Consider the following 26,444-nt stretch of genomic DNA (forward strand, 5'->3'; position numbering starts at 1 on the left):
CCGCAGCCTTCACCGCCGCCTCCAACCCCCCCCCCCCCCCCCCCCCCCGGGGCTACCCAGACTCCAGCTCCGCCGCGGACGACGACGACTTAACATGAACGTTGCTCTTCGCTTCGTGCGTCTCCGCCGCAACGCCTTCTTTGTCCCAAGTCTGCTGGCCGTCCAACTCGACCACGTGGACCGGCCTGCGATCGATCTCGACGCCGGCTTCCTCCCTCGCGGCCACCACCGCCCGCCCGTCCAGCTCCGGCTTCTCGTACCCGTTTTCCCGGCCGGGCGCTCTGGCCTTCGCAGCGGCGCCGAGCGTCCCCTTTCGACGCCTCCAGAGAAACCACAGCAACCCGGCCAGACCCAGCAGGACGACGACCGCACCGCAGGAGATCCCGACCGCGGCGCCCGTTGAGATACCGCGGCCGTCGGCGGCGGCAGGCGGAGCGACGGCGGTCTCCGCGGGCAGCTTAGAGGACCCAGAAGGCCCAGAGGATCCGGGAGGCCCGATGCCAGTGGCAGCAGCCGACGCCGTGGGGTCGCCGGATGCCACGATCGTGAACGGGCCGCTTGTCGCCGTGTACGCGGGCAGAGCGGCCGCCGCCTCGCGGACGGCGACCACGACGTAGCTACCCGTCCCCCGGAAGTCGCGGGGCACCGTCCACATGCATGACACGACGGTCTGGTTGCACACGTCGGTGGGCACCCACCGCCAGTTGTCGCCCTCGACGGTGTAGGTGAAGTTTCCCGCTGTTGGGTCCGTTGCGAGCGCGCCCTCGTCAGCTCCGCGGCCGGTCGGGAGGGAAGTGGAGGGGAAGCAAAACGCGTTCCGCCGGGGGTGGAAGGGGGCAACTAACAGTAAATGACATCCCTGAACCCTTTCGCTCCCGCCGCTGCTTTCTCGTCGTACTGAGCGTCCTGGAGCCAGACGTTCCAGAGAGCGGCCGTGGTGCTGGTGTAGCTGCTCGCCTTCCCGGCGAACCAGCTCAGCAGGACGGGGGAGTCGAGGTAGTACGTGTCGTTCGTCGCGGGCCAGAAGGCCTTGCCGTCCACCCCATCGCAGTAGTCTCTCGTCGACAGGCGTCCGAACGGAGAGCCGACGAGCCACATGTCGCAAGGGCTCGGCAGCACGGCAACCGGGAAAGGCGTCGGGGGAAAAGAAAAGAAAACCGAACACGCTCAGCCTGAAGAACCCCCCATATCGATACGTCGAGAACATGACTTTTATTACACGCACGAGGCAGGCTGAGGGCGTGAGCTGCTAGCCTTCGTCCTCTCAGCCGCACGTTGGCTTGGATCTGGACCCTCGGCCATCTTCCAATGGCGCGTGCGCCACGTCTCTAAGCACACAACGGGTTTCTTTCTCCTCGAATAAGCATACCTGTGCGAACAGATCAATGGCTTGGACGTTTGCAGTTTCCTCGGCCGAATGGTTGTTGTTCTCTGGTAACGGCGGCGGTTTGCATGCTTGAGATAGAGCCAGTATTTTCGCGTCATCCCCCTTCCTGCAGTGCTGCGTAAGTCCCGTTCGTGAGCGGTCGGTCCGTGGGGGATCTGATACGATGTATTCCACTCCGAGACGGCACCATTCCCTGGGGCTGAACCATCCTCCGTTCCGGTTTGGTCGCACGATGCTTTTCGATTCTTGGCGGACTAAACAGTGGCTTTGCCTCGTCCGTTTGCATCCTTTTTTTTTTTTTTTTTTTTTTTGCTTTCCCCGAACCCTCACAAAGCAAGTCTAATCGAGCATGGCAACGGCTTCAGAATACGGAAAATGTGGTCATTCCATTTGCACTTAGAGAAGACTACGGATGCCAGCATTGTTTGCAACTTTGGTATCACAAGGGTTTCGTACAATACGCTATCAGTACTGTTCCGTGTGCATAATCTCAGAAAGATATTGAGAGCTTTCTGATATATAACATGCTCCAGCAACACAAGATGCCTCGTCTGACTAGCCTTGAATAACTCCACTCATTAGAGGAGAGTCCTGATCAGGGCATCTTCAAAAGCGGTGTTAGGGTAGGCGAAGGCTTCCAGGGCTTATGAGTTATCATGCACGGGTGTGAGTCGAGTAAGAAAGACTCTGGAATATTACAAGGGGAGTTTAATATAACAATTAAAATGATTCTAAAACTGTGTATGTCGTCCTCTTGATTAGAGCGGTATCTCTATCCTTACATCTTCCCTGATCCTAACCACACTGCTTATTAATCTATAACAGAGCGGCAACCCCGTACCCGCCAATCAAAGCTACGTCTGGCCACCCCTTTTGGTAAATTCATGGATAGTACGGATACGGATAGTTGTCAATAACTAATGCCAAAACGCGCTTTTTGTTCAAAAATATCATTACTGACGGACGCCTGAAATGCCTGTAGAGGATGACCCCGTCGACAGGCATCGCGTAGGATCTGGGGGTCGGTAAACTCAGGCAGGTGATTTACTCATGCCCGCATTCCCTCAGCCAGTCGGAGTGCTAGAAAATCCAACACAGCATATATCTAGAGTCGCAGATCTGCCTTTCTCTCTCCTAGCCGAAGTTGAAGTCTAGCTAAACTCAGCAGGTCCTGCGGAGAAGACAAAAAAGCAACTTGCCCACCTTGGCTATGACGTGAAACGGAGACGGTAACACTTGGCAAAAGTCCGCAAGCTGCAGTCCGATAGCATTGCCATTACTGGTATGGACTTATCGGCAACGTCTGCCAAGAGCGTGATGCCCAGCTCTGTCCAACACCGCTCAACGGCAGTTGAAGTTAAGCCTAGCTTTTTCTTTGCTTTTTCTTTTGCCACGTGAAACCCTTCGCCGTGTGGCCGTGAAGGAGAATTATCCACGTGTCGTGGGAAACACCTGCAGGACATGCTCTGCCCCGTCCTGGGTAGAACACCCGGCGCCCGCAGTTGTCCGATGATGATTGTCCATGCAGAAACAGACCACTCGAACGGTATTGTTCAGTATACGACGGCTGCTCCGTAGGCTTATACACGAGTCTTTACGAAGACTTTGAGCAGTCTTACCACGGTCACTGAATTGCGCGCTGGGTGATACGATGATCCGTCGGAACTGCCGAGCGTTGGATCACTTTACGTGCAGAAACCGAGAGAGTGTAATATTCAAGAACTCTTACCACATAAACTTAGCCTTGCGTAATGATAGAAACATGGGATGAACCCCTGGGTTGCTTACCTAGTTGGCAGACTAGGTACGGAATAGGCGGATTCCCTTCCTCTAGGAACTTGTGGGCACGCTGACTGCTTCGCCCGCGCAAAGTCTTCCCGTCCGGGAAAGGCCTTACGGGGTCTCTGTACGGGTCGGCGTGATGCCGAGGCAGTATGAGCGCAGAGCTGCGCGCCGTTGTCTTGGCATACATGACTGAGTAGACCATGGCTTTACTCGCCGCAGTGAAATTAAGATTGGACTCCTGGTTAGGAAGGTGGGGCAAGTTCGAATGGGAAATAAGCTCCGTCCCCCACATCGACTGCGACGCTGCTTCAAAATCGATATCCGGTACTCCGTAGACCGTACGGATAGAGGAGACTACTTAGATGACGGCAATCCGTCGCCTGTGTCTTTCAAGATTCTATCATGACCAACTGCTATACACTTTCGCTTACTTTTAATTCGTTTTTAAATAAAAACCATCACCGTCAAGATGGCAGTCGAATCCGCCCGCTTCCCGCAGTTCGAGTACCAGACGGCCACGCTGAACGGGGTCACGTACAACTACATACACGCAGAGCCGGCGGGCAAGGTTGTCGGCACCATCTTTCTCATCCACGGATGGCCCGACCTGTCCGTGGGATGGCAGAAGCAGATCCCCTATCTGCTCTCCAAGGGCCTCCGGGTCATCGCCCCGGACATGATGGGCTACGGCGGCACTGACGCGCCCGAAGATGTTGGTCTCTAGTGAGTAACTTGCCGTGCCGATCCTTTGATTAGCGGTTATAAGCTTTTTGTTTCCCTTGGGACGATGTGGCTGACCTGTCCGACTCAGCACCTTCAAGCGAGCCTCGGATGACATTGCCGCCCTCGCCAGCCACCTCGGTGTGTCGCGCATCATCCTGGGCGGACACGACTGGGGCGGTGCCGTCGTCTACCGCGCCGCCCTCTGGCACCCGGAGCTGGTCGCCGCCTTCTTCGTCGTCAGCACGCCGTTCGCGCCCCCGCGCATCACGTTCGTCGACCAGGCCCTGGCGCTGCCCACGCTGCACTACCAGCTGCAGTTCCGCACCGACGACATCCAGGACTACATCGGCCCCGTCAACGCGCAGAACGCCACGCGCGTGCGCCAGATCCTCAACACCCTCTACGGCTCGGTGCTCCCCAACGGCGAGTCTGCCTTCAACTCGAGCGGCGACGGCCTCGCCCTCGACCAGCTCGACGGCGTCACCAAGGACACGCCGCTGATGACCACCGAGGAGGTCGACTTCTACGTCGACACCTACTCCGCCAAGCCCTTCAACCGCACGCTGAACTGGTACCGCACCAGCGAGCTGAACTTCCAGGACGAGCTGGCGCTGCTGCCGGCCGACGGCACCTACGCCTCAAAGTATACGCAGCCCGCGCTGTACATCGGCGGGTCGCGGGACACGGCGCTGCCGCCGATCCTGTCGACGGGCATGGACGTGTATTTTGACAGCCTGGCCCGGGGCGTGGTCGACGGCACGCACTGGGCCATGCGGGAGAAGCCCCAGGACGTGAACGACCTCATCGGCGGCTGGTTGGCCGGCTCCGTGCTGGGGAACCTGACCGTCGGTCTCAACCTGACGGCGGGGATCGGCGCTCTGAGTCTGCCGTGAACATGCATGGCCGAAACTGGCCTTTGGTCCAGAACGTCATCTCCCTCCCCTTACTGGTGCAGGGAGAACCATGGTTCGGCCTCACGGCTGACACCCCATCCCCCACCCCTTCAGTCCGACTCCACTCTGTGTGTCTCCTACGAGATGCCTCTCAACAGAGTGTAACGCCGACATGGATTATGAACCCCTGCCCCCCGACCTCTTCAGCCTCGGGGTTTATGATATTTCCCTGATTCTTACCAGGCTTTCCTGGCATACCATAATTGCCTGCGCCCTTCACCACCATTGCGAAATGAGGACAGAGCCTATCTCAGTGTGGGGCAGTAAAAATGTGGTTTTACTTTACGCATTTATGCGTGACCCCCCCCCCCAGACGATGTATATGACAATCATGAGAGCAATAAAAGCTGCTTCGTACACTAAAATAAACTTTACCCACATGAGCGCGCGCCTTGAGTGACAAAAGATGCATGAGAGAGGCAGAGCAAGACCTTGAAGTATCTGGCTATTACTTGTGAAGTTGTTCGCCGCATGCTGGTGACCAAGGCGGGCACGGTACGTGGGGGGAGGGTCGTAATACTGCAGGGTGTTAAGCATTCATAAGTATGCCAAAGATTGGTGTTGCCTTACCCAAGAGAGATATACTCGCCTCTATGTGTATTTGAAAACCTGCTTAAATCCAGGCCCGCAAACTTGAGTTCCCTGGTCGACGACGTGTGCGGGATGGACGGGGGCCAGCCATGCGAACGCATCGGGGCACTCTCGCGTTCTGAGATTTGGGTCGACTGCAAAGTAACTCATCAACGCAATGGTTTTGGCCTGATTGTTAAGCATGATCGCGTTTTGATCCTCTCGCCTTTAGGTTGAACCTGGCACAACGATGGAATCGAAGGCAAGGTCGCCAACTATGTCAGACAAAAGAAAAAGGATATTTCGCTGTGGTTCAGAGTCTTGCCGGCGCGGAAGATGAAAAAGTAAAAGAAATATTCTCAGGAGCATGCAAAGATGCATCTATTCTTTAACTTTTCAATCTAGACGCACGCAAGAGGGTCATTTGTCTGAATCTTGCCATGCTGGAATCCCGAAGAGTGTGGTTGTATATGTTGTTCCAGCTGGCTGGTTGAACAACGTCGTGGGAGGCTGGCAACAGGAGCGGATGTAGAGTCTCAGCAGGCTGGCCAGGGAACTAACACATGTTTCAAAGTCACATCAACCTTTTCTTGGGCTATCCAAAGTCCCCAGACATGATGGGGGCCGCCGTCTGGATCACCAGCAGCTTGTAGTTGAAACGGAATCATAACTCGTTATTCATCAAAGGTATCCATCCAGCCTTAACATCATGAAGCAATGGTATCAGCCAAGTGGAAAAAGAAAACGCCATAGAACCGTCTCCAAACCATCCCCCCTTTCGCCTCGTGTCTCTCCGCGGCCCATCACCAAGCCCGCCCACTGAACAACCTACCCCCCCCCCCCCCCCCTCAACCATGCTTCCCAGTAACAGCCCCGACTGCGAGAGTCTCGATCCTCCCCGAGTACAGTCTCATGACGTGGCACACGGGGTCCCCCCACACGACCCGCCGCAGCTCCTCGTCCGTGACCGTCTGCGCAACGACCCCCTCGTCCAGCCGCTCAGCCACCGTCTTCCGGTCCTTGACCCTCGCCTTGGGGTCGCCGCTGCGGAGCACCACGATCCGGCCGGGCGAGCTGAGCGTGCTCGGCGGGAGGTTCCACACCGGCCTCCTCCTTCTCCTGCTGCCGTCGCTGCCCCCGTCCCTGTCCGAAGAGTCCCGGCACCCCTTGGCCGCCTGCGTCAGCGACATCTTGCTCGCCTTGGCCGCCAGCCGGCTCCCCGCGTCCGTCTTCTTCTTCTTCTCCTGGCCCCCGCCGACGACCAACGCCGAGATGGCCGGCTTGCTCTCCCTCGGCGGCGGCGCCGCGAACAGCTCCAGCAGGCTCTTCACGTAGGCCTTGTCGGCGCGCGGCACCGGGTCCCCCTCATTGACGAAGGTGAGGAACAGGCTCTTGCGCAGCTCGGGCCGGTCCGGCCGCTGCAGCGGCAGACGGCGTACTGTATACTCCGGCACGAAATATTCGGGACGCAACCTCGTGACACCGTCGAAGTATCGCCTTTTTAATCTGTTTAACGAGAATGTTCCCGGACCTACATGTCGGCGGGAGAAGTGGGTTTCCTGTTGATGTGTCAATGGTCTTTGCCCAAACGATCTCCGTAATCATAGGTTCGTTTAATCCATCTAACCGAGGTTGTAACTAGGTCCTGCATCTACTAGCGGTAGGGCGGGGGAACCCCTGCGACGCAGTCACAATTGACCGTTGTCACGTTTGTAAACTTGTCTAAGGCTTTTTGGAGTGCTCTGGATTTGCGTAGAGCCGAACTGTTATCGGTCACCTAAGCTCGCCAGGGTTTGCTGGGTAAGCATTATTGCGTTACTGTGCGCAAAGGGCGGATTTGTTGCAAATACGTCAATGATGGCCGTCTTGCGCGCGACGTCGAGGAAGCCGGCGTGGCACGAGTTGCCCGGGTCGTCGAGGAAGCCGGCCGGCGGGACGGGCTCCGCCTTGAGGTTGACGGCCCAGTCCTGGACGCTGGCCGAGCCGCGGATGGCGAAGACGATGGTGCCGACGTGGTCCATGGGCACCGACTTGATCACCATGGCCTTGGTGCCCGTCCTCCAGTCGGCCGAGACGTGGGCGTCGCGCTCGGCGCCCTTGGGATTGTCGTACACGCGCTCGGCGTACTGCGCCGCCATGCAGAGGATGGGCCAGGTGGGCATGTATCTGACGTGGGTGTCAGCGATTTTCCCTCTCTCAATTCACTTCTATCGTGAGGGGGGGGGGGGTTGCTTCTTACAGTCTCAGCGGCGGAAGGTTCATGGGCAACCTCGAGTTGGCGTATAACTCGACCTTTGCGAAGTAGTTTCCAGAAACCACGGACGGGGTGACAGCGGCCGACTGCCCCTTGGACGACGACGAGGAGGAGGAGGAGGAGGACCCCTTCCTCTTGGTCGTCTTCCTCGCGCCGCCGTCCTGCGGGTACGAGAACAGGGCCTTCTCGTTGCCCACCAGCCTGTCGCAGTCGATGAGGGTCATGACGTCGTTGAAGCGGCCGGCGATCTGGTCCATGCACACGGCGGTGGAACTGATGAGCTGCGCGGCGTGCGGGTGGAAGTTGGGCTCCTCGAGGAAGTGCGGCGAGGCGAAGTCCTTTGCGATGGTCACGACCGAGCCGGCGAACTTGTCGAGGCCCAAGGGGCAAGGGTTAGCCCCGGCGCCGCCGGCGTGGGACGCTGTCGCCGTCGCCGTGGTCGTCGGCGGTGCGGCCAGGGCGAGGTGGGAGGAGGGCGGCGGCGGCGGGTGGAGGTAGTAGTGCTGGTTCACGACGATGGGCTGGGCGTACGGGTCCCGTTGGGGGTGTTGAGACCACCCCTGGGGGCGGTGTTGTTGCTGTTCCTGTTGTTGGACCTGGTGTCGATGTTGCAGCTCCTGTTGTTGCGGGTGGTGGTATGGAGGCGGGGGATGGTGATACTGTGTCCGAGGCTGCCAGTACCCCGGTGTCTGCGTCGTCGACGTGGCATACCGTGGAGGAGGAGGAGGAGGAGGAGGCGGCGGCGGCGATGATGCGTGATGGTGACCCGGGGCGTTTACCGGCGCGGGCTTGACCGGCACCGGCGAGGGGGCGGTCTTGTTGACCTTCTTGCGATCGAAGAAGCCCATCGCGACGGAGGCATTCAAACTTCTTCACGGATCGTGGCGTGCATGCGTCGTTTACACTGCCGGATCTAGGTAGGTCGAGTTCTTGTTTACGGTTGGCGAACCCCTGGTCTCGAGGTCCCTTCCCCCGAGGTCTTGGCGTGAGGGTGGGTTTATACAAGGAGCTGAGTCGGCGGCGGAGCGGTCCGCACGCAGGACAGTTGGCGGAGGGAAGGCAAGAAGAGGTCTCACGGCCGGTCGGGGAGGGGGGTTTGAAGAAATTGCGGTTTCGGCTTACGAGGAAACGCCAATGCGGACCACGAGCGAAGTCACGAGAGAGCGACACGAGCGGGTGGCCGTTCTGTGTACTACGTACGTAGCCGCGGCGTTCGGTGACTCGTGGGAAAGGCTTGCTGGGCTTTCCAACCACCTCAAGACCGTCTTTCCAGACGTCGTGTCTCGGTCAGAAGAGGGGAGAGGGTGACCTCGACAAAAGGTAAACCTTGGGCGCCACCGATCGGATGCGGCGTCCGTGATGCCTCTCGCTCCGCCCACTGTACGGGAATAAGCAAGGTTGGCGATGTTGGGCGATCGGAGCCCGGGGGGTTTGCGTGCGTGTGCGTGAGTAACAAAGCGGCGCGGATCCAGGCGATCTCGATGTCGTACGATTTTGGAAACACTGCGCCCACCTCCAGTGTTTTTCTCTCTCTTTGTCTATTACCTGTCTGACCGGTTGCGTTTGAGATAGGCGCAGAGGGAAGAATCGACGCCTGTGCGGAGGGGGCCCGTCCGGTGTCGATCTACCGCGGTTGTGAGGCTTAGACGGAGGATCGGAAGGGATGTCCCCCGGAGACGGCGTTGACCTTTGATCGGACGGGGGGGGGGGGGGGGATATGCAAAGGCGCGGGAGCTGACAGCCTCCTTGGGGAGTCGACCGGGACTTGCTCGTCAGCCGAAGAGAGGGAACTGGGAAAGACGGAAACCCCCAAAGAATAGAACAGAAATGAATAATCAATCTAGAGGAAACTGGGCCGACTCTTCTTCTATTGCCGTGCCACCATGTGACAAGGGGGGGATGGCCGTCATGTGTCTCTCTGGTTTGTTTCCGTATGCCCTCTCTCCCCCTCCATCAACTCCCGCTCGCGCCCTCACTATCGGACCAGGCCCCCCTTTCTCAGAGAATTTGATAGGTCGATGATCCCAGGCGAAAGGGGTCACAATGAGTGCGCTAAGGAACCCGCCCCTCCCATCTTGCAGCTCACCTCGAAGCCAAGACTCTCGTCTCTCCCCATGTGTTTGTGTGTTTGCATGTTTCTCTCTTTCGCGCATATGAGGGCCAAGTACTTGTCCATACGTTCCCAAGTGGAACGGTACACCCGAGACTAGGTAGGTAGGTAGGTAGGTAGGTATTACTGAGAGAGGATGGGATGGGTAGACGGAGAGGATGGATGGATGGCGTCTGCCCGTCTAGCAGAAACCCCCATGTCTACGCCCTCCGATTCGTCACCCGCCGACCAGTCCGCCGTCCTCGGGTCCCCCCTTTTGCGCCGGCGGCGGCGCCAGTCCCGTCCCGACCAGCCAGGCCACACCCACCCGGTTGCATGACCCGAACTGGCGCTGCGTCTCAATCATAGGGCCATTCGCCAGAGACTCGCAAGAGTCGCCTATTGCGAGGGCGAGGGCCAGGCAAGGGAGCTGAGGTATAAGGGATAGGCGCTGCATATGCCCCCCGGAGACGAATCAGCGTGCCTGGTCGTCTTTTCTCTTGCCATCCTCATGCATACAGAGCCTGTCTGCAGCGGTACGTTAACACGGACAGTGGTAACGAACGAGAGGAAAAGAAGAAGAAAAAAAAAGATGGAAAAAAGCCGTCCCTCGACCAATGCTCGACGTGCGTGAATCAGTTCATATGCGCGTAGCCGCCGAGAAACGACGCTACCGCACGAGCGAGCCCTCCCCCCCCTCTCTCTCCCTCTGTCATATCATCCTCCTACTCATGCTTGCGTTTTCTCCCCTCCTTGTCCGCATCCTGCGACGTCTGTTTGGTTCATCCCCCGCGTGTTTGGAGATGGAAATCGTCATGCACCCTTTCGTGTTTCCACTCTCGTTGCGATGAGGAGGCCTATTTCCAAGGCCCCTCGGCATCTCGGAAGAAATAGAAAAAAAGACGACGTGAACCAAAGGAGCGGGAGAAAACGTATTTTTGACGTTGACTGACCCGGATGGTTAGTTGTGCATGAAACACATACACAAACACACACATATGGGGGAGTATACGCCCCCCCCCCACGACGCCATGCGTTTTTCCTTTCTGCACGTCGACCGCCGCCGGGTCTCTCTCCCTCCTCCATCGCCATCACCACCTGTATCACCGTTGGGATGCGGCAGCGACGGCGTCGTGGAGGAGCGGGGGAAGCTTCAGCATCCGGGAACGCACAGTGACATGCAGAAAGTCTGAAGTCATGTGGATAGGGGCCAGTTAAGTGGTTGACTTCAGACTTTCTGCATGTCACTGTACACATTCATTGAGGACACACCCGTCCACAGGAACCAACCAACCCCTCCAAGACTGCGGATTTTAACCGCCGACGCCATGTCCAGAATGACTCAACGGCTGTAACCCTTCCACCCCTCTCCCGTGCATGGCTTACGATAGAATAAGAATAAAAATAAAAATAAAAATCAAGGTTCGGTTCGCCAGACGCCACCACAGCGGCGGCCCTGAGGCGCGGAAAGCTTAGTTAGCATGCCCATCGGCATGCGCTGCTGCTGCAGACGCAGCGTCTATTTCCCACGTGCATGTCCGGTCGTGTCGTTGCTTTGGCTGGGCGTGGAGGGGGCCCTCGGACTTTTCTAGGTTCGTGTTGAACGTTGCGTATACCATGTCCATGTATGTCCACGAGGCCAGGTTTCCCGCCCAGACGGCGGCCTCCTTGCTCGCATCGCTTACACGACGAGATGGATTCGCCCCGTGAACACCTCCCCTACCCCTATGGCAAAAGAGACACCAGAAAGGACCCCCGAGTTATCCACACCACACGGCTTAGATGAACTCTGCAATAAAATAATACAAACTTACCTAAAAGAAAATACCAAACGTGTGTACCGACACCGTCGCAGCTGCCGGGACGGTTGGGCCCAAGTCAAAAAGATGAGATGAACTGCCGGACCAGCAGCGTAGCCTCTGGCAGCAACAAGCAAGGGGGGGGGGGTAGCAGACATGCAGCCGGCTCAGAAGCCTACAGCATCTTGGCCCAATGTGGTCGGCTACTCCGTAAGTCGCATCGGAATCAGAGGGCCGTCGAACATGACGTTCCCGCCGGGCTTAGGTTGCAGGGAAGGCTGGCTACCTTGGTTGAACAATCAGGTGGTCCTCACATCACGGGCATCAAGTCACGGTTTGCAAGTCAGAGGGCGCGAGAGACCGCTAGGTTAAACAAAGTCACAACTTTTTTCCATTTTTCGCGAGACAAAACAATCGATACCGACACACCCGTTCCGGGGCCGCGCCCGTGTATCCGCCGTCGACGTTGCCGTGGATTCCCCCCCTTCCCCTCCGGGACGGAGGACTCGCACAACGCCGGCGGACAGACCGCGTCGCTACCAGTACGGACAGGATGACCCAGCAAAGAAATCTTTTCTCCCAGCCCTTTTTCGAGATAAAAAAGTCGACGACCGAACAAAGCAAGAAACAGACAGACATTCCTTTTCCACATCCTTTCCCCGACCGACCGCCCGCGACCGCGGCAGTCAGGCCGGACTCTGCGGGTCCCGCGTGCTGCCGCTCCCGCTGGCACTGCCGCTGCGCACGCTGCTGCTGCCGGACCCGGCGCCATCGCTGCGCTGGCGCCGCCCCAAGGCAAACGTCACCGGCGTGCGCTGGGCCATGGGCTTCTGTGCGGGCGTGTTGTGCATCGACAGGTACTCGTCGTCGCCGTTGCTAGACTGTGTGAACCCCGAGATGTCACTAAGCATCGACGAAGAACGACCTCTAGCCTTGAGCGACACCGTGCTGTGGTGCGGCGGCGGGTAGCCCCAGACTGCCTGCGTCGAGTTCGTCGGCAGCGGCAGCGCCGATCCGGACCCCGTCATCATGGACGTCGGCCACATCGACGCCGCCGGCATCATATACTGCGACGTAAGGGCAGCAGCGGCGGGCGGCGGCGGCGGCGGCTGCGTCCACGCGGGGGCGGCCGGGTTGTACGCGGACATGGTCGTCTGGGGCGCGGGGGAGTGGTGGGGGTGGTGGTGGTGATGGTGTTGTTGCTCGGGAATGTCAAACGGCATCGTCGTGGCGGTGGCGTAGTTCATGTGCTCGTGGTATGCCTGGAGCTGCTGCAACAGCGCGTTGACCTGCTCCTGCTTGAGGGCGTTGGCCGCCTTGATGTCGGCGATGCTGCCGCGGAAGTTGTTCTCGATCGTCGCCGTCTCCGCTTGCCACACACCTCGCGCCTGGCGCCGTCGCTCGGCCTCGTCGAGACCGCGGTTGTTGGCGTCCGTGATCCGGCCGAGCTCGTTATCGACCTTGGCGATGCGCGCCGCGATCTTGTTCCGCTTGGTCTGCAGGCTGGCCTGCTCGTCCTCCTTGGCCTTTACGGCCTTGGCGATGCTGGTCTTGTGCTCCTTGAACTCCTTGGATGCGGCATCGAAGACGGCCTTCTCGGCGGACCACTCCTTCTCCGCCTGTTTCTTGCGCTCGTAGAATCCTTCCGGTGCTGTTTCAAACGCCTTGAGATCCGCTTCAAGCTGGGCAATCTCCTTCTCTGACTGGGCTTTGGTGTTCTCTTGCTGGATAATCTTCTGTCTGTGCTTGTCGTCGTTGCCGCCCGCCGACTGGATTACGTTGTCGAGTCTCTCATTCTCCTTCTTGAGCGAACTGATTTTGTTCTTCCACTCCTTGCGCAGCGTCTTGAGCCTCGACTTCTCCTCCGCCAGGCGCTCGTTGTTTGCGTTGATCGTGCTCTTGAGCGTCGTCGCGGGCGAGTCCGGGCGGAGGGACTGCGGCGTGCTCACGGGCGGGTTGGCGGAGCCCTCCTGGTCCTTGTTCTGGGCGAAGGAGGTGCGGATGCTGGTGGAAAAGATGACTCGGTTCGTGCGGGTGTCGACAAATTCGCAGACATACTTGGACAGCGGTCGCAGTCCGTAAATATCGCCGCACCACCGGTGGTGGCCGGGCTGCTCGTCCTGCTCGTCGTCTTGGATGCGGAAAATGCGTGTCGGCTGCCAAAAAGCATTGTTCACTCGGACATAAAAGGGCTTCGACGTGTCAACCCCGGCGGGCCGCGAGACGTGACCGTTCGGTGCGGCGCTCGGGCTGTCGGGGAAGTGACTGGTGTTGAAGCAAACCTCGTCGTGGCCGATGTAGGAAATCCATATCTGCTCGGCCTGGCTGTCGAATGGGGCGTTCCCCAGATTGTGAATGTCGGTGGCGTTGGAGCCGGCTGACTCGGACGTCGCGTGAGACAGCTCGTACTCCTTGACCATGACAATTTTTGTGCTCGCCAGGGCCGCCCACAGCGGCTGCTGCAGACGCACCTGTGTGCTTTGTTTTCTCTTCTTTTTTGTACTCGATACTGTCGCATTTTGTTGGAAAGTCGTGTCGCTATCTGGCGTAGCGAACCCGGTGTCGGCGGCCGCGTCGGTGGCGTACGACTTGCCTGCTTCCGGATCCGTTATGCTCTGTGTCGACGCGCTGCCCTTTTCTCTTCTTAGATACCACTCCCGGATGTATCGTACTATGCCCTGCGTCAAGATATGTATGGCGAGGACGCTTTTGATCCACCCGTGCGGCCCTCTCTTGTCGAAGCCGCGAGCGAAGGATTCTAACGGGTCGTCCGGGTCGGGCGAGAATCGCCAGTTGGCAGGGAGGAACTTGGCGGCCCGGGACCAGTGGAACCTGGAGCCGCGGAGTAGATGGGACCCTATGACGAGGAAGAAACATGTGGTGACGCTCCTCGAGGCTCCCTCCCTCGTGTTGGACCCGCCGCCGAGAGTGGCAGCGATGACGGGCTTGGCAAAATCGAGGATGGCAAGCTGCATGGTGGGCCACAGGAACAACCAGACCAGGAGGATGAAGACATCCATGCAGAGGACGGTGACGAGGGAGGGCATGGTGGAGTTGTAATCGAAGATCTCGGCCAGGTTGATGTTCATTCCAGAGCTGGTGGTGACGGGGGGCACGAAGGTCAGAAAGGTAAAGACCATGTAGATACCGGAGAGGGCGACGGGGGGGACCTGCATGAGCAGGATGAGGATGGCGAGGGTGTCGTAGAGGGGCAGGGCTCTGAGGACGGTGGCAGCGAATTCGACAGGGCCGCCGGGGTCGCGGTGGACGTCGGCGTTCTTGGTGGCATTGACGTCGATCTGGCGATGGCTGGCGTCGACGACGGCGTTGAGCAGGCCCGAGGAGAGCGAGTCGGACGACGAGGTCTCGGAGCAGCCACCTAGCGAGGGCCGCCTCGCAGCAGGAGCGACGGCGTCGGCGTTGCGGTGATCGGGAGGCATGGTATCGTGGGCGGCAGCGAGAGGCGGGTTCTTGAGCTTGCCGTTAGGGGAGCCGTTACCGTTGGGGAGGGACGAGGGGAGGGCCGAAGCAGCGGCATTCTGGTCGGAGGGGTTCCGGACAGAGGGAGCGGCGTCGAGGTTCGGCTGGCTCTTCTTGTTGGTGACTCGCTTCGTGGGGCCTACAAGACCATTTTCGTGCCTGGTATCGCGTTGGTTGGCGGCGCCTTGCTGTCGCTTCGACGAGTTTGAAGCGCGAGGCATGCGCTGCACCGATTTCTGCTGTCCTCCGACCCGGGAGCCTTGCAAGGCAGGTCGGGGGGCGCCAGCAGCACGACTTGAACTGGTCTGGATGCTGGAAAGGGGGGAGGGGGGGGGGGGGGGAGGCGAGTGATCGGGATCCCGTCTCGAAAGCGACCGGGACGATATACGGTAATGGGGAGGGTGAAAGGAGGAAACTATGCACTTGGCGTAAGGGGAAGCGCAAAGCGGCGAGTTTTCCGGGGGAAACCGTAGGGCCTCATGCGTCGTCGGGTGCGGCGGAAGGTCGAGGGGAGGATTTCCAGAGGCAGCGGCGGCGGCGGGTGTGGTGATGATGATGCTGGCGACGACGGCAGCGGTTGGTGGTGATAGTGGTGGTGGTGGTGGTAGAGTTGTTTTTTTTTCCCACGTCTGGGAACGGGGAGGTTTGGTTTGTGTGTGGTGGTAGAGTAAGTAGGTATGTAAGCTACCTAGGTTGGTAGGTAGGTAGGTATAGGTACTAACTACGGGGTACCTAAAGTAAACCTACGGTAAGTATCCGTACCTAGGGAATGATGTACGTAAGATGGATTTATTCGCGTCGGGAAATGCTCGGTAGGGTGGGTTGGAAAGGAGCGGAAAAAGAAAAAAAGATGGGGGGAAAAAGAAGATTGAGAATGAAGTGAGCAGCAAGCAGCAAGCAGGTGGTGTAGAAGAGAAATTCTGCGTATTGTTGCTGAATACGGATACAGTCAGTTAATTAAGGTGGTCTACGTGTGAAGATGTATCTGTATGAACAATACCGAGTAATACTGCGTAGCAGCCAGTAAGTAAGTGTACCTGTACTTACAGTAAGGTGACAGCTCCAGGCGGTAGAACTCCGTCCTAATAGTGGTGGTCTCCAGGAGGCTCATGTGTTGGTTGAGGGGCCTTGCTTTTTTCTCTTCTCTTTTTTTTTCTTTTTTCCATTCTTTTTCTCTTCTTTTTTTACCCTCCCCTCTTTTTCCTTTTTTTCCCCTCTCTCTCTCTCTCTCTCACACACACACACAACACCCCTTTTCAACTTAGGTAAACTACCTAGTTTCGGGACATTTGGGACAGACACCAAGTGGGAATGTGGTGGAGGGAGTACCTCGCCTCAAGTTTATTTTGAAAAAAGGCTGCGCAGGAAAAGCGGACGAGAGCAGGGATTACACGGGGTGCACAGCGGTAATGTCTCGCACTGTCCAGCCTGAGTCGGTACGTACTGTCGCACCGGGTTGGGGGGGGGGGGAGAGGCATTGGTGGGAGGTACGTACCCTTTCTCATTCTCGTCCTCTCCTGGTGAAGTGTGGAGCCAGTACATTGTACATTGTATACGGATAGTATGGGGTCCATCTGGAGTATCCTATACCGAAAACCATCTCTCATTGGCCATTCTCTCGTTTTTGATGGACCCATTTCTCGACACTACCCCCCTCGATGAGAATCAGAATCAGGATCAGGATCTCGCATGTCGACCCGGGCAGTACTTGGCCCTCGGCCCAACTGTGTGTGGTCCCAGGGGCAATTTCGCCAGACATGCGCGTACCTCGGGGTACCCCTGTGCTAGCCATTGCCAACCCACAATGTGATGCTGTACTTACTGCGTATGGAGTATCCGTACTCTGTGTAGGTAATAGCAGTACTGCTGCTGCAGCCTATTGAAGTGGCCGAGTAAGTTAAGATTGCAGGAGACCACCGGTGCTAAAGTAACGCATCGACGATGCTACTATGTCAACGTGTATATGCACCTTCACCACGGGTGTGTGCGGCCGCCGAGACAGGTATTCAGATGTCCGGACGGATATCCAAGCAGACACAGACACCAGTGGCTTCAATCCAAGAGGAACACTCGGTCGCCGTCGTCTCGGATCCTCGTGTCTTTGCCCCTGTTGACCGGTACCTCGACAATCCGACAACTGTCAGTCCTCGATGCACATCAATCGCTCTGCTTGCAACGCCTGCTCCACGTCCAGCTCGCTTGCATTGTTCGTTCAAGCCGGCCCTGGTTCTCAGCATGACGGTATAGCATTGCGTTTGCTTGGCATGGCGTGGAACGGCATGGACCCGGGAGAAACGGAACGGAGAACAGCAGGCACGGCAGGCAGTTGATCGTGCCTCCCCACCGTCGACCGTCGACCATCGACCGTCGGTCGTCGTGCCTTCCCCTTCACGATGCCTGCCCCCCCATGTAGTCGTCGTGCGAGGGGTCATCCTTCCCGCCCTGCATTCGCACTTGCACTTGCACTTGCACTTGCACTTGCACTTGCACTTGCACTTGCACTTGCACTTGCACTTGCACTTGCACTTGCCTCGCCGATATAGTGTACACACTCGCACCTGCCTTGCCTTGCCTCGCCTTGCCTTGCACCTTCTGTGCGTTGCTGTCTCGACCTCTGTTTGTCTGTCTGTTTGGAAGGAACTTCCTTCTTCTCACGGAACAACCCCGTCACTAGTGAGGATACCGCCTCCCAACTCTAAAAGTGCCTGCTGCTTTTCTTTTTCCTCCGGTTCAGTTCCTCTTACCCTACGGAGTACACTAGGTAGATATGTACTTACACACTCTACCTAAATCAATGACATCTTCTAGTTAATTCACTTCTGTCATCCGTCATCCCTCCTCCCACAGGACAGGACAGGACAGTGGGTGAAGCCTCGATTCCTGCTGTCAATCCTTCCCCACTGGCACATCGCCGCCCTCATCTTTCTTCTTTCGTCCCTAGTTCGGCTCCCCCGTCACCTCTTCGTCTCTTCTTCGTCTTGTTTACGGCTTCTGCGACTGGCCGTTGTCCGCTATCTGTCGCTATCATTGCTGTTCGCACGATACTTATCCCGACTCTAATATTGCCCAAGAGACGGGCACGCGACAGTCATATCGCCCCTCCCAGGACGACCCGTTTCCCTTCACAGTGGTCATCCCACATCTCGAAAGCAATCCAACTCTACTCTCACCAACCGCACCAACCGCTTCCTTGTCGTCGCCCCAGGACCAGGCTCTCCCCGCTCTCTTGCACCATACCGTCGCACGACCCCCGCGTACTCAAAATCTCTTATCGAAAAAAAAAAAAAAAAAAGAGTAAAAGGTGCCACGAGGACATTCCAAACACAACCATCGCCTGTTCGCCCCGGCCGAAGCTTGTTGTCGACCGCCAATCATCAATCGCCGTCCCCCGTTCCCCAGCCGTAAATTGACGATCATCAAGGCCACCTCCACTTTACGCACCGCTACATGGTAAACCGACTGACACGCAATCGCCCCTAAAGCCCACCTTCGGATTGCCCTTTCGAGTACCCTTTACTGAGGATCCTTCGTGCGCGCTGCAGCAATCACCCAGGTCCTACCTGTACTTTAAACGTAACGGTAAATATAGCATGCCCATACACTTACTGCCTGCTCCGTGCCTGTGCCCTCCGGCTCTCGGTACACAATCGTTCCACGATCGACATCGTGACGCCCATGGCCGGCGTTGCCGTCAAAACTCGCTCGCCAGTGACGCCCGAGGCATGGGGCACCAAGCAGATAGACGAAACCAGAAAATCAACCGAGAGCCATGACCGCCCCTTGAACCCCCTTCGCACAGTGGGGGGAAAAAAAAGCATGATGGACTGACTTGGGCGACGATGCCATGGGATGCACACTATTATCGGCCTGTTCCACGGCTCTACCATGCACAGGCACAACGCTAGCCCTGACGGAGCATAGCCAAACATCCATGGTCCAGCGTCCAATTCCAGGGCATGCCATGGCCTGGCGACCTGATGGCGGCGAGACGGGAGCATCCTTGGTGGAGCTTGGCTTTGCCCACGACTCGACCACTCGACAATTCGACGACGGCCGGGGCAGACGATGCACTAGAATGTAGCGATGCAGGCCCGTCTCATCTCGTCTGATGGTTGACAACGCACCACCACCACACACACACACACACACACACACACACACACATACACACACGGATACACCCAACGCATAACGCACACAACGCACGCACATACCTACACAACCCTTACTTAAGCATGCTTCACAAGCTGCAGCGCTCTTGCAGCTTCTCAACAGCCGCCCTCCTATCAAGAGCCGCAACGGATTTTGGGGTATTGAGTTTCTGCGTCCATCTTTGTTTGGCCAGCCGCGGAATACCGCATGCATCGTACGTAGTAGCTTGCTTTCTTTCTTCCTCGGCGCTGCGTCTATCACCTAGGTAGGTGGCATCCTTACCACCCTCCGTCAAGTCATTCCTACAACACTCTACGGATATACGAGGGCCATATCGCCTTGTTAGCCAAGCCACCATATCATGGTCTGCTCGGCTTAGAACGCCCTTCTGCTACGCATACACTACATGCGTCAAGTCAACCATTGACGGCTGCGAGTCGATAGGTCCGTCCGCATTGCTGTTTTCGACCCGTCGCAGGCCCCAGACAAAGCGGCCCTATCCTCTCATGTGCCCGCAAGCCTTTGTCGCCTTTCCCCAGGCGGCGGCGACGATCCCCTCTTCACCCGAAACATAACAAACCAGTTCTGGCAAGAACCGAGACAGTCATGCGCCTCCGCCCTCGCTGCTTTTTACTCGACGGCTCGACGTCAACCACTCATTTGGTCTGTCCGGACGAGTCGGCGCGACACTGGACGGGCGCAGACTGCTGACCGCTTCCGACACTCACTTCACCACCCCCTCTCAACATCAACATAATTCGTGAGGCGAACAAGACGATAACGAGCAAACGAGTTGCAGAGTCCAATATCGCTGTGGATTGGTTCACCACATGCCGGCAGGGTCAAGCATTTTCCTGCCATGGTATTTCCACTTTTTCTTTCTAAACTGATTATCCTCCGATCAACATGTCTTCCATGAGATACGGAGTACAAGCGTGAGGAACGGCAGCAGGTCACAAACGGACCAAGCCATCATACGATGTAGGCCTGTCTCCAGGTCTCTTCCATCACACCTCGACAATCCAGTCGCAACAGACATAATTGGCGGACGCAACCTCGGGTGCCCCGTCAAAGGCCCCCACTTCCTGGGCATAATCAGTGAGAGACTAGACGCAGGGCGGTAAAGCAAGTCGATCTGCTTATCGGCATTTGACCGCGACCAGTGGCGCGCCCCTCCTGCCAGATTGCCTTCCATGCCACAGCCGGCTCGGACCAAGTGGGCTGCTGACTCGGGATGCCGCCGAGAGCAATTTGCAGATGCGATATTTGATTTGCGGTCCACCAAGAGCACTCTGCAAGAGTCAGTGGCACAGCTCGCCCCCTCCATGAGTTTCTATCGTCGTTAAAGTTGGACAAGCGCGTGACGGGAGGAGCGGCGATGTCACGGCGTCAATAAACTTGGTATGATAGTCGACGTCTGTCCGGGATACACCACCGGCGGCGATATGGCATCGCTTGATTTGACCACACACGACGGCCAACCTACTCATGACCGTCGAGATTACTACTGCCCCTGGAATGAGCTTCATGGCGCGCCATCTTCTGGCAGCAGCACAAGCACGGCACGCCTTGCATGCACCTTGGAGCCCTTCCCCTCTTTGTCCCCTCCTTGCCTGGCTGCCCCTCCATCCGGTCGAGAGATAAAAGCTTAGTGGCTCGCCCTGCAGACCGTTATATTCCTGCCGCTGCTTAGCGGGATCGAACTGAGAAAAGCTCCCTCGCTATCCCTCCTTCGCACTGTGGCGCTTATGTCAAAGGGCTGTAAGGCGGTCTGATGGTTTGACTGCTGACAGCTAATTCGCCTGCCGCCCCTCTTATGCATCCCTACAGCACGAGGAGCACGAGGAGCACGAGATGTGAGGCGGCACAACGTAATAGCGTAAGGGCGGCTCCGTTGCGATGCGGATCCTCTAGTGGACTTTATTGCCCCTCCGAACCAGATTCCGAATTTTTCAGCGGCAGACACGGAGCCGAGTCGAGTCATCGTGGACCACGCCGGAGAGGCCGGAGAGTTCTCCTTTTTGTTTTTCATTCCATTCCCAAAAAGAATGGATTGGGGGAGAGGGGAGGGGGTTGCACCTGTCGTCCTTTCGAGAGCCATGTCCCACTGAGCTGGCTCCGTTGCCGCCACACGCGCCCTGCATAGTAGATGGATCACGACAATGGGGACCAAGGGGTTCCAATCCACACGATTGCTGGTCAAAGGTTACACTACAGTACAATCCACAAGATTGCCATCCAGTGCCAATGTGACCATCTATGAGTACCGTCGTGGCTAATCACGCTGGGAGGACGGGTAAGAGACGCACGCCTGCCTCAACGGCACATGTCGATGCCTGGTTTGCTCCCAGAATGTTTCCCCAGTCACAACTCTTGAGCAGTTCCTACCTATGCGGCAGCAGACCAGAGCACTTCCACAATGCTGCCGGGACCACGTCCGGGGCCAAAGAGCCTCGTTCTTCTCCAGCCATGGAGTCTTCGCCCTTGCATCGGAGACCGCTGCCACCCTGACGGGCATGGTTCCCCTTTTGAGAGTCCCCCCCGCAACGCGTCCCGACTCGCGGCTGCGCTGAGGTCTGATATGAACCCACTCTTGCCCATCTTGGCGGAGATTGCGTGCGGCTTCGCGCCGCGATGAGCCACGCGGAGCCCCAGTCTTTGTTCATGGGACCCAGATCTAGTCTACATTATGGAATTAGATAGGCACACAATACGGATACTACGCCCAGGCTATTGTTCACGAATGTCGTACACTTGCGGTATACGCCTGCCGCAACCCCGTCATGGTGCCACGTGAGAGTGGAAGCGGCTCTGGAGCATAGGTCCAGGTCTTAGGCGGGAGAGGCGGGAGAGGCGGAACCGAAATCCTCTACGGCGTCATCCCTGTTCCAAGTCTCGTTTTCCAGTTTCTCAATGGCATTCAAGAGTTCGGCATGTTGTATTCTCGCCCGGTTTTGGGTGTCTCGATCGTGTTGAAACGCCGTCATCCGACCCAGTTCCTGCTTGAGACTCGATATTGCATCAGGCGTTGCTTGGTTGAAAGAGGTCGACATTTGGACAAAGCCATCTGCTATCACGGCCATGCGTATGTTTGACCGTATGTAAACCTTGAAAGTTAGACAGGCGCGATCGCTGAAGAGGCTGTAGGTCAAGAGCCGAGCATAAGCGCTGTGGCTTCCTAGTTCTTCTCCGCTGCCCTATCATGGCCGTCAGTAAAGTGTTTTTTTGGGGGGGGGGGCACACGGTGATGATGTCAAGAGGGAGGCGGACAGGTTGGAAGCGGAGACGGGTAGCGTCGACAGCCAGCCTCCCGGGAGAACCGGTTATGTCTCCGGCTCGGAGCGCGTGCCATATCCACTTGCGGTCGGGGGCTGCCGTGGCGATGGCGTGGTTCAGGAGGTGCATAGTGGCCTGGCAAGCTACTTGCGACAGCTGTTGACGCTGGCCAAAGACCTATAGGGCACGAAGCTCAAGACCCAGGTCAGCGGGGCAGGCACTTGCAGACAGGACGACGGACAATAAGGGGGCGGGAGGTTTTGGCTCCCGAGTCGAACAATCCCCATGACTCACCTTCCAGGTCGGCTCGGGCGTGGCGAGGCTCGCCTCGTCGCCCGGCCGTAGCAGCGTCTGCTTGTACACGAGGTCCTCCTGCGTGCCGCACTTGCTAAGGGTCATCTCGATACGGGCCCAGTCGTTCACGACAGTGCGGACGACGGCGGCGGCGTCGGCAGTCTGCTGCGGGTTGCAACCGAAGGCGAGGCACTTGCCGATTCTCTGCAAGAGATCGCGGCCGGCTCGCAAACGAGGCTTCGGTGTCGGCACGGCGCTCTCGGGATTGAGGAGTTTGAGGTGTCTCAACGGAGCATGGCCGCGTCTGGCGTTGGGTATAACCCGACGCACCAGGGGTGCCGCCGCCTGTTGGGAGAGCAGTCTCGTGGCCTGCATGTTGGGGGGGAGGTGGTTTCGATTCGTCCCGGGCGGGAGCCAGAAGGGGGGGGGGCTCTCTCCTCTCGAGACTCCGGAGCAGCTCTTGGGATGCGACGCGGTTTGGCGAAAAAGGAGACGATGATGGTGAGGGTAGGTAGGTACGCGCAAACAGCTCCGTTGGTCGGAATAACGTGGGCGGATCTCCCCGCCCCTCCTCCTCCTCCATGTATGGCCAGAGAGCTTCGGCCAATCACCGGTGTCGGGGACACCGCAAGTGGGGGTCTCTTACATCATCCCCACTGAAGCTTCGAAGCTGCTTGCTGCAGAGACAAATGATACATCCCTAGTATTATCATTCCATTGACATATGGAAAATCCTCACACGACAACATACAGGCCCATACCGAAGATGAGCGCCGTCAATAGTGAACTGCGTAGGCGGGTGATTGGCATTTACAAAGGTGCGTTTCCGCCTCCTTTTTACTCTCTCCTTTTTGTCGTTGGGTTATTGTTGGGGAGGAAGTGTGTGTGGGTGGCGAGCCTGCTCTCCCGGGCTTATATATCGATTCTATATTTCTCTGGTTGGACACAAGGGGCAGCGTTTTCTATTATTACTATTATTAGTGTTATTTTCTTCCCTCCCTTCCTTACTGACGAATGTGTGTATTGTCGAACCATGCAGAGCTTCTTTACCTCGGCCGCGAGTATCCCCTCGGCTACGACTACTTCCGCCCGCGCCTGCACAAGGCCTTCAGCGCCAACGCCGGGCTGCGCGACGAGGACGCCATCAGGCGGGGCATCGAGAGGGCCGAGTACGTCAAGAAGGGTACGTTTTGTGTGTGCCTCTCCTCTGTCTTTCTTACCTTTATCTTCCTTTCCTTCTTGTCCCCCCCCCCCCCCCTTGTCGCTGTCTTCTTACGAGTTTCTGTCTGGCAACGGGTGCTGCGAGAGAGTGAGAGACACAAAGATGTGCGAAGCGTTCGGTCGTGACGAGGGGTCAGACTTATACACACCCACGGGGGCAAGTGCCATATCCTCTGGCTTTCCACTGCCGCCGGTTCCAACACTGGTCTGCCATTACGTCTACAAGCGAGCAAGCCATTCTTTCCCTGCCTCATTGTCTTTCTACCCTGAGGTTATCAATACCAAGCCGGGGGAATCTTCTTGTGCCTGTTGGTCTCGGTATCCATGGCATCACCAGATAACCCTCCGTCTCGAGGCACAACTCGCGAATATGCATTACGACCCCCTACGTGTAGTCCTCACACCGTCTACCGCGCATACACCCTCCCCGTTACTCTGCGTCCCTGGCCTTCGGCTCGTCCTAGGTTCGTTTCGCTACAGCCGTTTGCTCCTTGTTGCTGGAAATCACATCCTAGGCGTTGTCGACGACACGTCGTCACGTCACCTCCATGACAGCCTTCGCTGTCAAGACCCTTCCCCCCCTCTAATTGCGACCACCCACCGTCATCATGAAGCACCGGAGCGGTTTGTCTCTCCCGATTTGACCCCCCTCCATCATATGCCTGCCCGGGGAAAAGGGGTGTTTTGTACCCCCTCCCCTGTTTTTTTATGCTCGGGCTCTTGCGTATCAGAGGCTGTCTCACTCATTAACGCCTCCCGAAGCTTCCGCTCATCGACCCAAGTCCCCTTACTGACCCCCCCCCCCCCTCCCCCTCCCTTCCCCCTTTCCACCCCCGGCGGCGTCCTACCTACACGCCTCTCGCCCCCTATCATACAGCACTTCGGCTCTCTCTCCGATGCCCGCGTCTTCCTGGGGCCCCTTTCCACACCGCACGCCGGCCTCTCGAGCGTCTTTCACTGTAGACATGCCCCGGGCATATGCCGGTCAAGGCGGACTGCGCGGTTGTTAGTCAGTCTCCCGGCCAGTTGGCGGCCAAGCTGTCGCGCATGACATGTTCGTCTATTCGACGCAAAGGCAAGCGCTGTTCGAAACTCAATCCCCTTTTCTCTCGAATTGCCACGTCCGGGGAGGCTTCCATCAGAAGACCCAGACCGATCCTTCTTCACAGAATACCGTCCTCCCTTGCCCCGGCACACCAGGGTCGTAAGCCCGATCCACGAGGGTTGGCGTTTCGTCCATCAGCCACCCTCTCGAGTCTCGTTTGTTTTCTCCTCTCGACGTTCAATGCAAGCGGCTCGGTCTCGTGTGTGAACGATGGAGGAGAAGCGGGAAAGAACAGAGAGCTAACCATCCCACCCCTCCACCAACAGAAATCGAAGCTCTGTAAGTCACACGCCATACGCTTTTGCGTCTTCGGCACCCCGGCCGCCGCCTCCGGGCCCTCCCCGCCGTCCACCAGTGTTCGTTTTGCGTCCACTACACACACGCACACACACACGCACACACACACACACACACACACACACACACACATATATATACACGTGGGCTCCTCTTACATCCCCAATTTCCGGACGGCATTGTGGCAGAATCGTCCGAACCGTCCGAGACCTCCCATCATTCCTTGACCAAGGCTCTCAAAGATGACGTAGCCAGCTTTCCCACCAAGGCTCCCTTCTCCCCAGCCCATACCCCCAATGCCCTCAATCATCATCACCCTCTTCGCATCTCTGAAGCAGGCGAGCTTCCCCCTCGGCAGAATAATGCCAACAGCATATTCCGCCAGGAGAACGCCCTTGTCTTCCCTTGCTCTTCTTGCCACACTCTCTATATATACGCTTTCATGCCCATCTTCCCAAAGTAACACGTAACCCAGCCATGTCCTCTTCTGCGTCAGTACGTGGCTGAGAGTGAGCACTCTGGAAGTCCAGACAACACCGATGTTTTGACACGAAACACACCCCAGATAAAACCACACTGGTATATCATTGACTTGGGAGGAAAGTAAACCGAAAATCTTTCATTCTTTATACACACAAGAGAGTTCCGTCTCCCTCGCACATGAAGTATGCGCAAGCATGCTCCGTCCCGGTTCAAGGGGAAGAAGGAGGGGGACGGGTTGTGGGGTATATACATGACAACATGATGTTGTAAATAAAAACATGGTGGGGTGATGATGACTGTATATGATAAGATGTAGATGTGGATGTAGATGCAGACTGTAGATGACGGGGTATCTCGATGATGAACTGGATCTCTTTGCCCTTGTCCCCCCTTTCCTTCCTTTTGATTCCCTTCCTTTCCTACTCGCTTCTGTTCTCTTCTTTTTCTTTCTCTTTTTTCTGTTCTTTTTTTCCCCTTCCCTTCTTTTTTGTTCCTTTCTTTGTCCGTTGTTGGTGTTTGCTTAGTGCTCCGGTGCCGGGGATGCTAATATGCTCATGCAGGTATTATCTCAAACGG

At 57.3% G+C, this 26,444-nt stretch overlaps 6 protein-coding genes across 6 annotated transcripts; 2 read left to right on the forward strand and 4 right to left on the reverse strand.

The window, feature by feature from the left end:
• Positions 1-52: 52 nt before the first annotated feature.
• On the reverse strand, positions 53-1,207 carry GLRG_01123 (uncharacterized protein; the record flags this gene model as incomplete). The annotated part of the gene is made up of 1 exon (XM_008091808.1): positions 53-1,207. The coding sequence occupies one exon, from the start codon at positions 1,205-1,207 to the stop codon at positions 53-55; it is 1,155 nt and encodes a 384-aa protein (XP_008089999.1).
• Positions 1,208-3,641: 2,434 nt separating this feature from the next.
• GLRG_01124 (uncharacterized protein) lies at positions 3,642-4,788 on the forward strand (the record flags this gene model as incomplete). Its single annotated transcript, XM_008091809.1, has 2 exons — positions 3,642-3,895; positions 3,984-4,788. The coding sequence occupies 2 exons, from the start codon at positions 3,642-3,644 to the stop codon at positions 4,786-4,788; spliced, it is 1,059 nt and encodes a 352-aa protein (XP_008090000.1).
• A 1,478-nt stretch (positions 4,789-6,266) lies between these two features.
• Positions 6,267-8,520, reverse strand: GLRG_01125 (vegetative cell wall protein gp1; the record flags this gene model as incomplete). Its single annotated transcript, XM_008091810.1, has 4 exons — positions 6,267-6,977; positions 7,118-7,195; positions 7,269-7,584; positions 7,658-8,520. 4 exons carry the CDS (start codon positions 8,518-8,520, stop codon positions 6,267-6,269), a joined length of 1,968 nt encoding a protein of 655 aa, XP_008090001.1.
• Positions 8,521-12,246: 3,726 nt separating this feature from the next.
• On the reverse strand, positions 12,247-15,261 carry GLRG_01126 (ubiquitination network signaling protein; the record flags this gene model as incomplete). Its single annotated transcript, XM_008091811.1, has 1 exon — positions 12,247-15,261. One exon carries the CDS (start codon positions 15,259-15,261, stop codon positions 12,247-12,249), a length of 3,015 nt encoding a protein of 1,004 aa, XP_008090002.1.
• Positions 15,262-22,023: 6,762 nt separating this feature from the next.
• On the reverse strand, positions 22,024-23,137 carry GLRG_01127 (uncharacterized protein; the record flags this gene model as incomplete). Its single annotated transcript, XM_008091812.1, has 3 exons — positions 22,024-22,389; positions 22,436-22,645; positions 22,763-23,137. The coding sequence occupies 3 exons, from the start codon at positions 23,135-23,137 to the stop codon at positions 22,024-22,026; spliced, it is 951 nt and encodes a 316-aa protein (XP_008090003.1).
• A 391-nt stretch (positions 23,138-23,528) lies between these two features.
• On the forward strand, positions 23,529-25,371 carry GLRG_01128 (complex 1 protein; the record flags this gene model as incomplete). The annotated part of the gene is made up of 3 exons (XM_008091813.1): positions 23,529-23,580; positions 23,802-23,945; positions 25,355-25,371. The coding sequence occupies 3 exons, from the start codon at positions 23,529-23,531 to the stop codon at positions 25,369-25,371; spliced, it is 213 nt and encodes a 70-aa protein (XP_008090004.1).
• Positions 25,372-26,444: the final 1,073 nt, after the last annotated feature.

The sequence above is a fragment of the Colletotrichum graminicola genome, assembly GCF_000149035.1.
Source record: "Colletotrichum graminicola M1.001 genomic scaffold supercont1.3, whole genome shotgun sequence".
Lineage (NCBI taxonomy): Eukaryota > Fungi > Ascomycota > Sordariomycetes > Glomerellales > Glomerellaceae > Colletotrichum > Colletotrichum graminicola.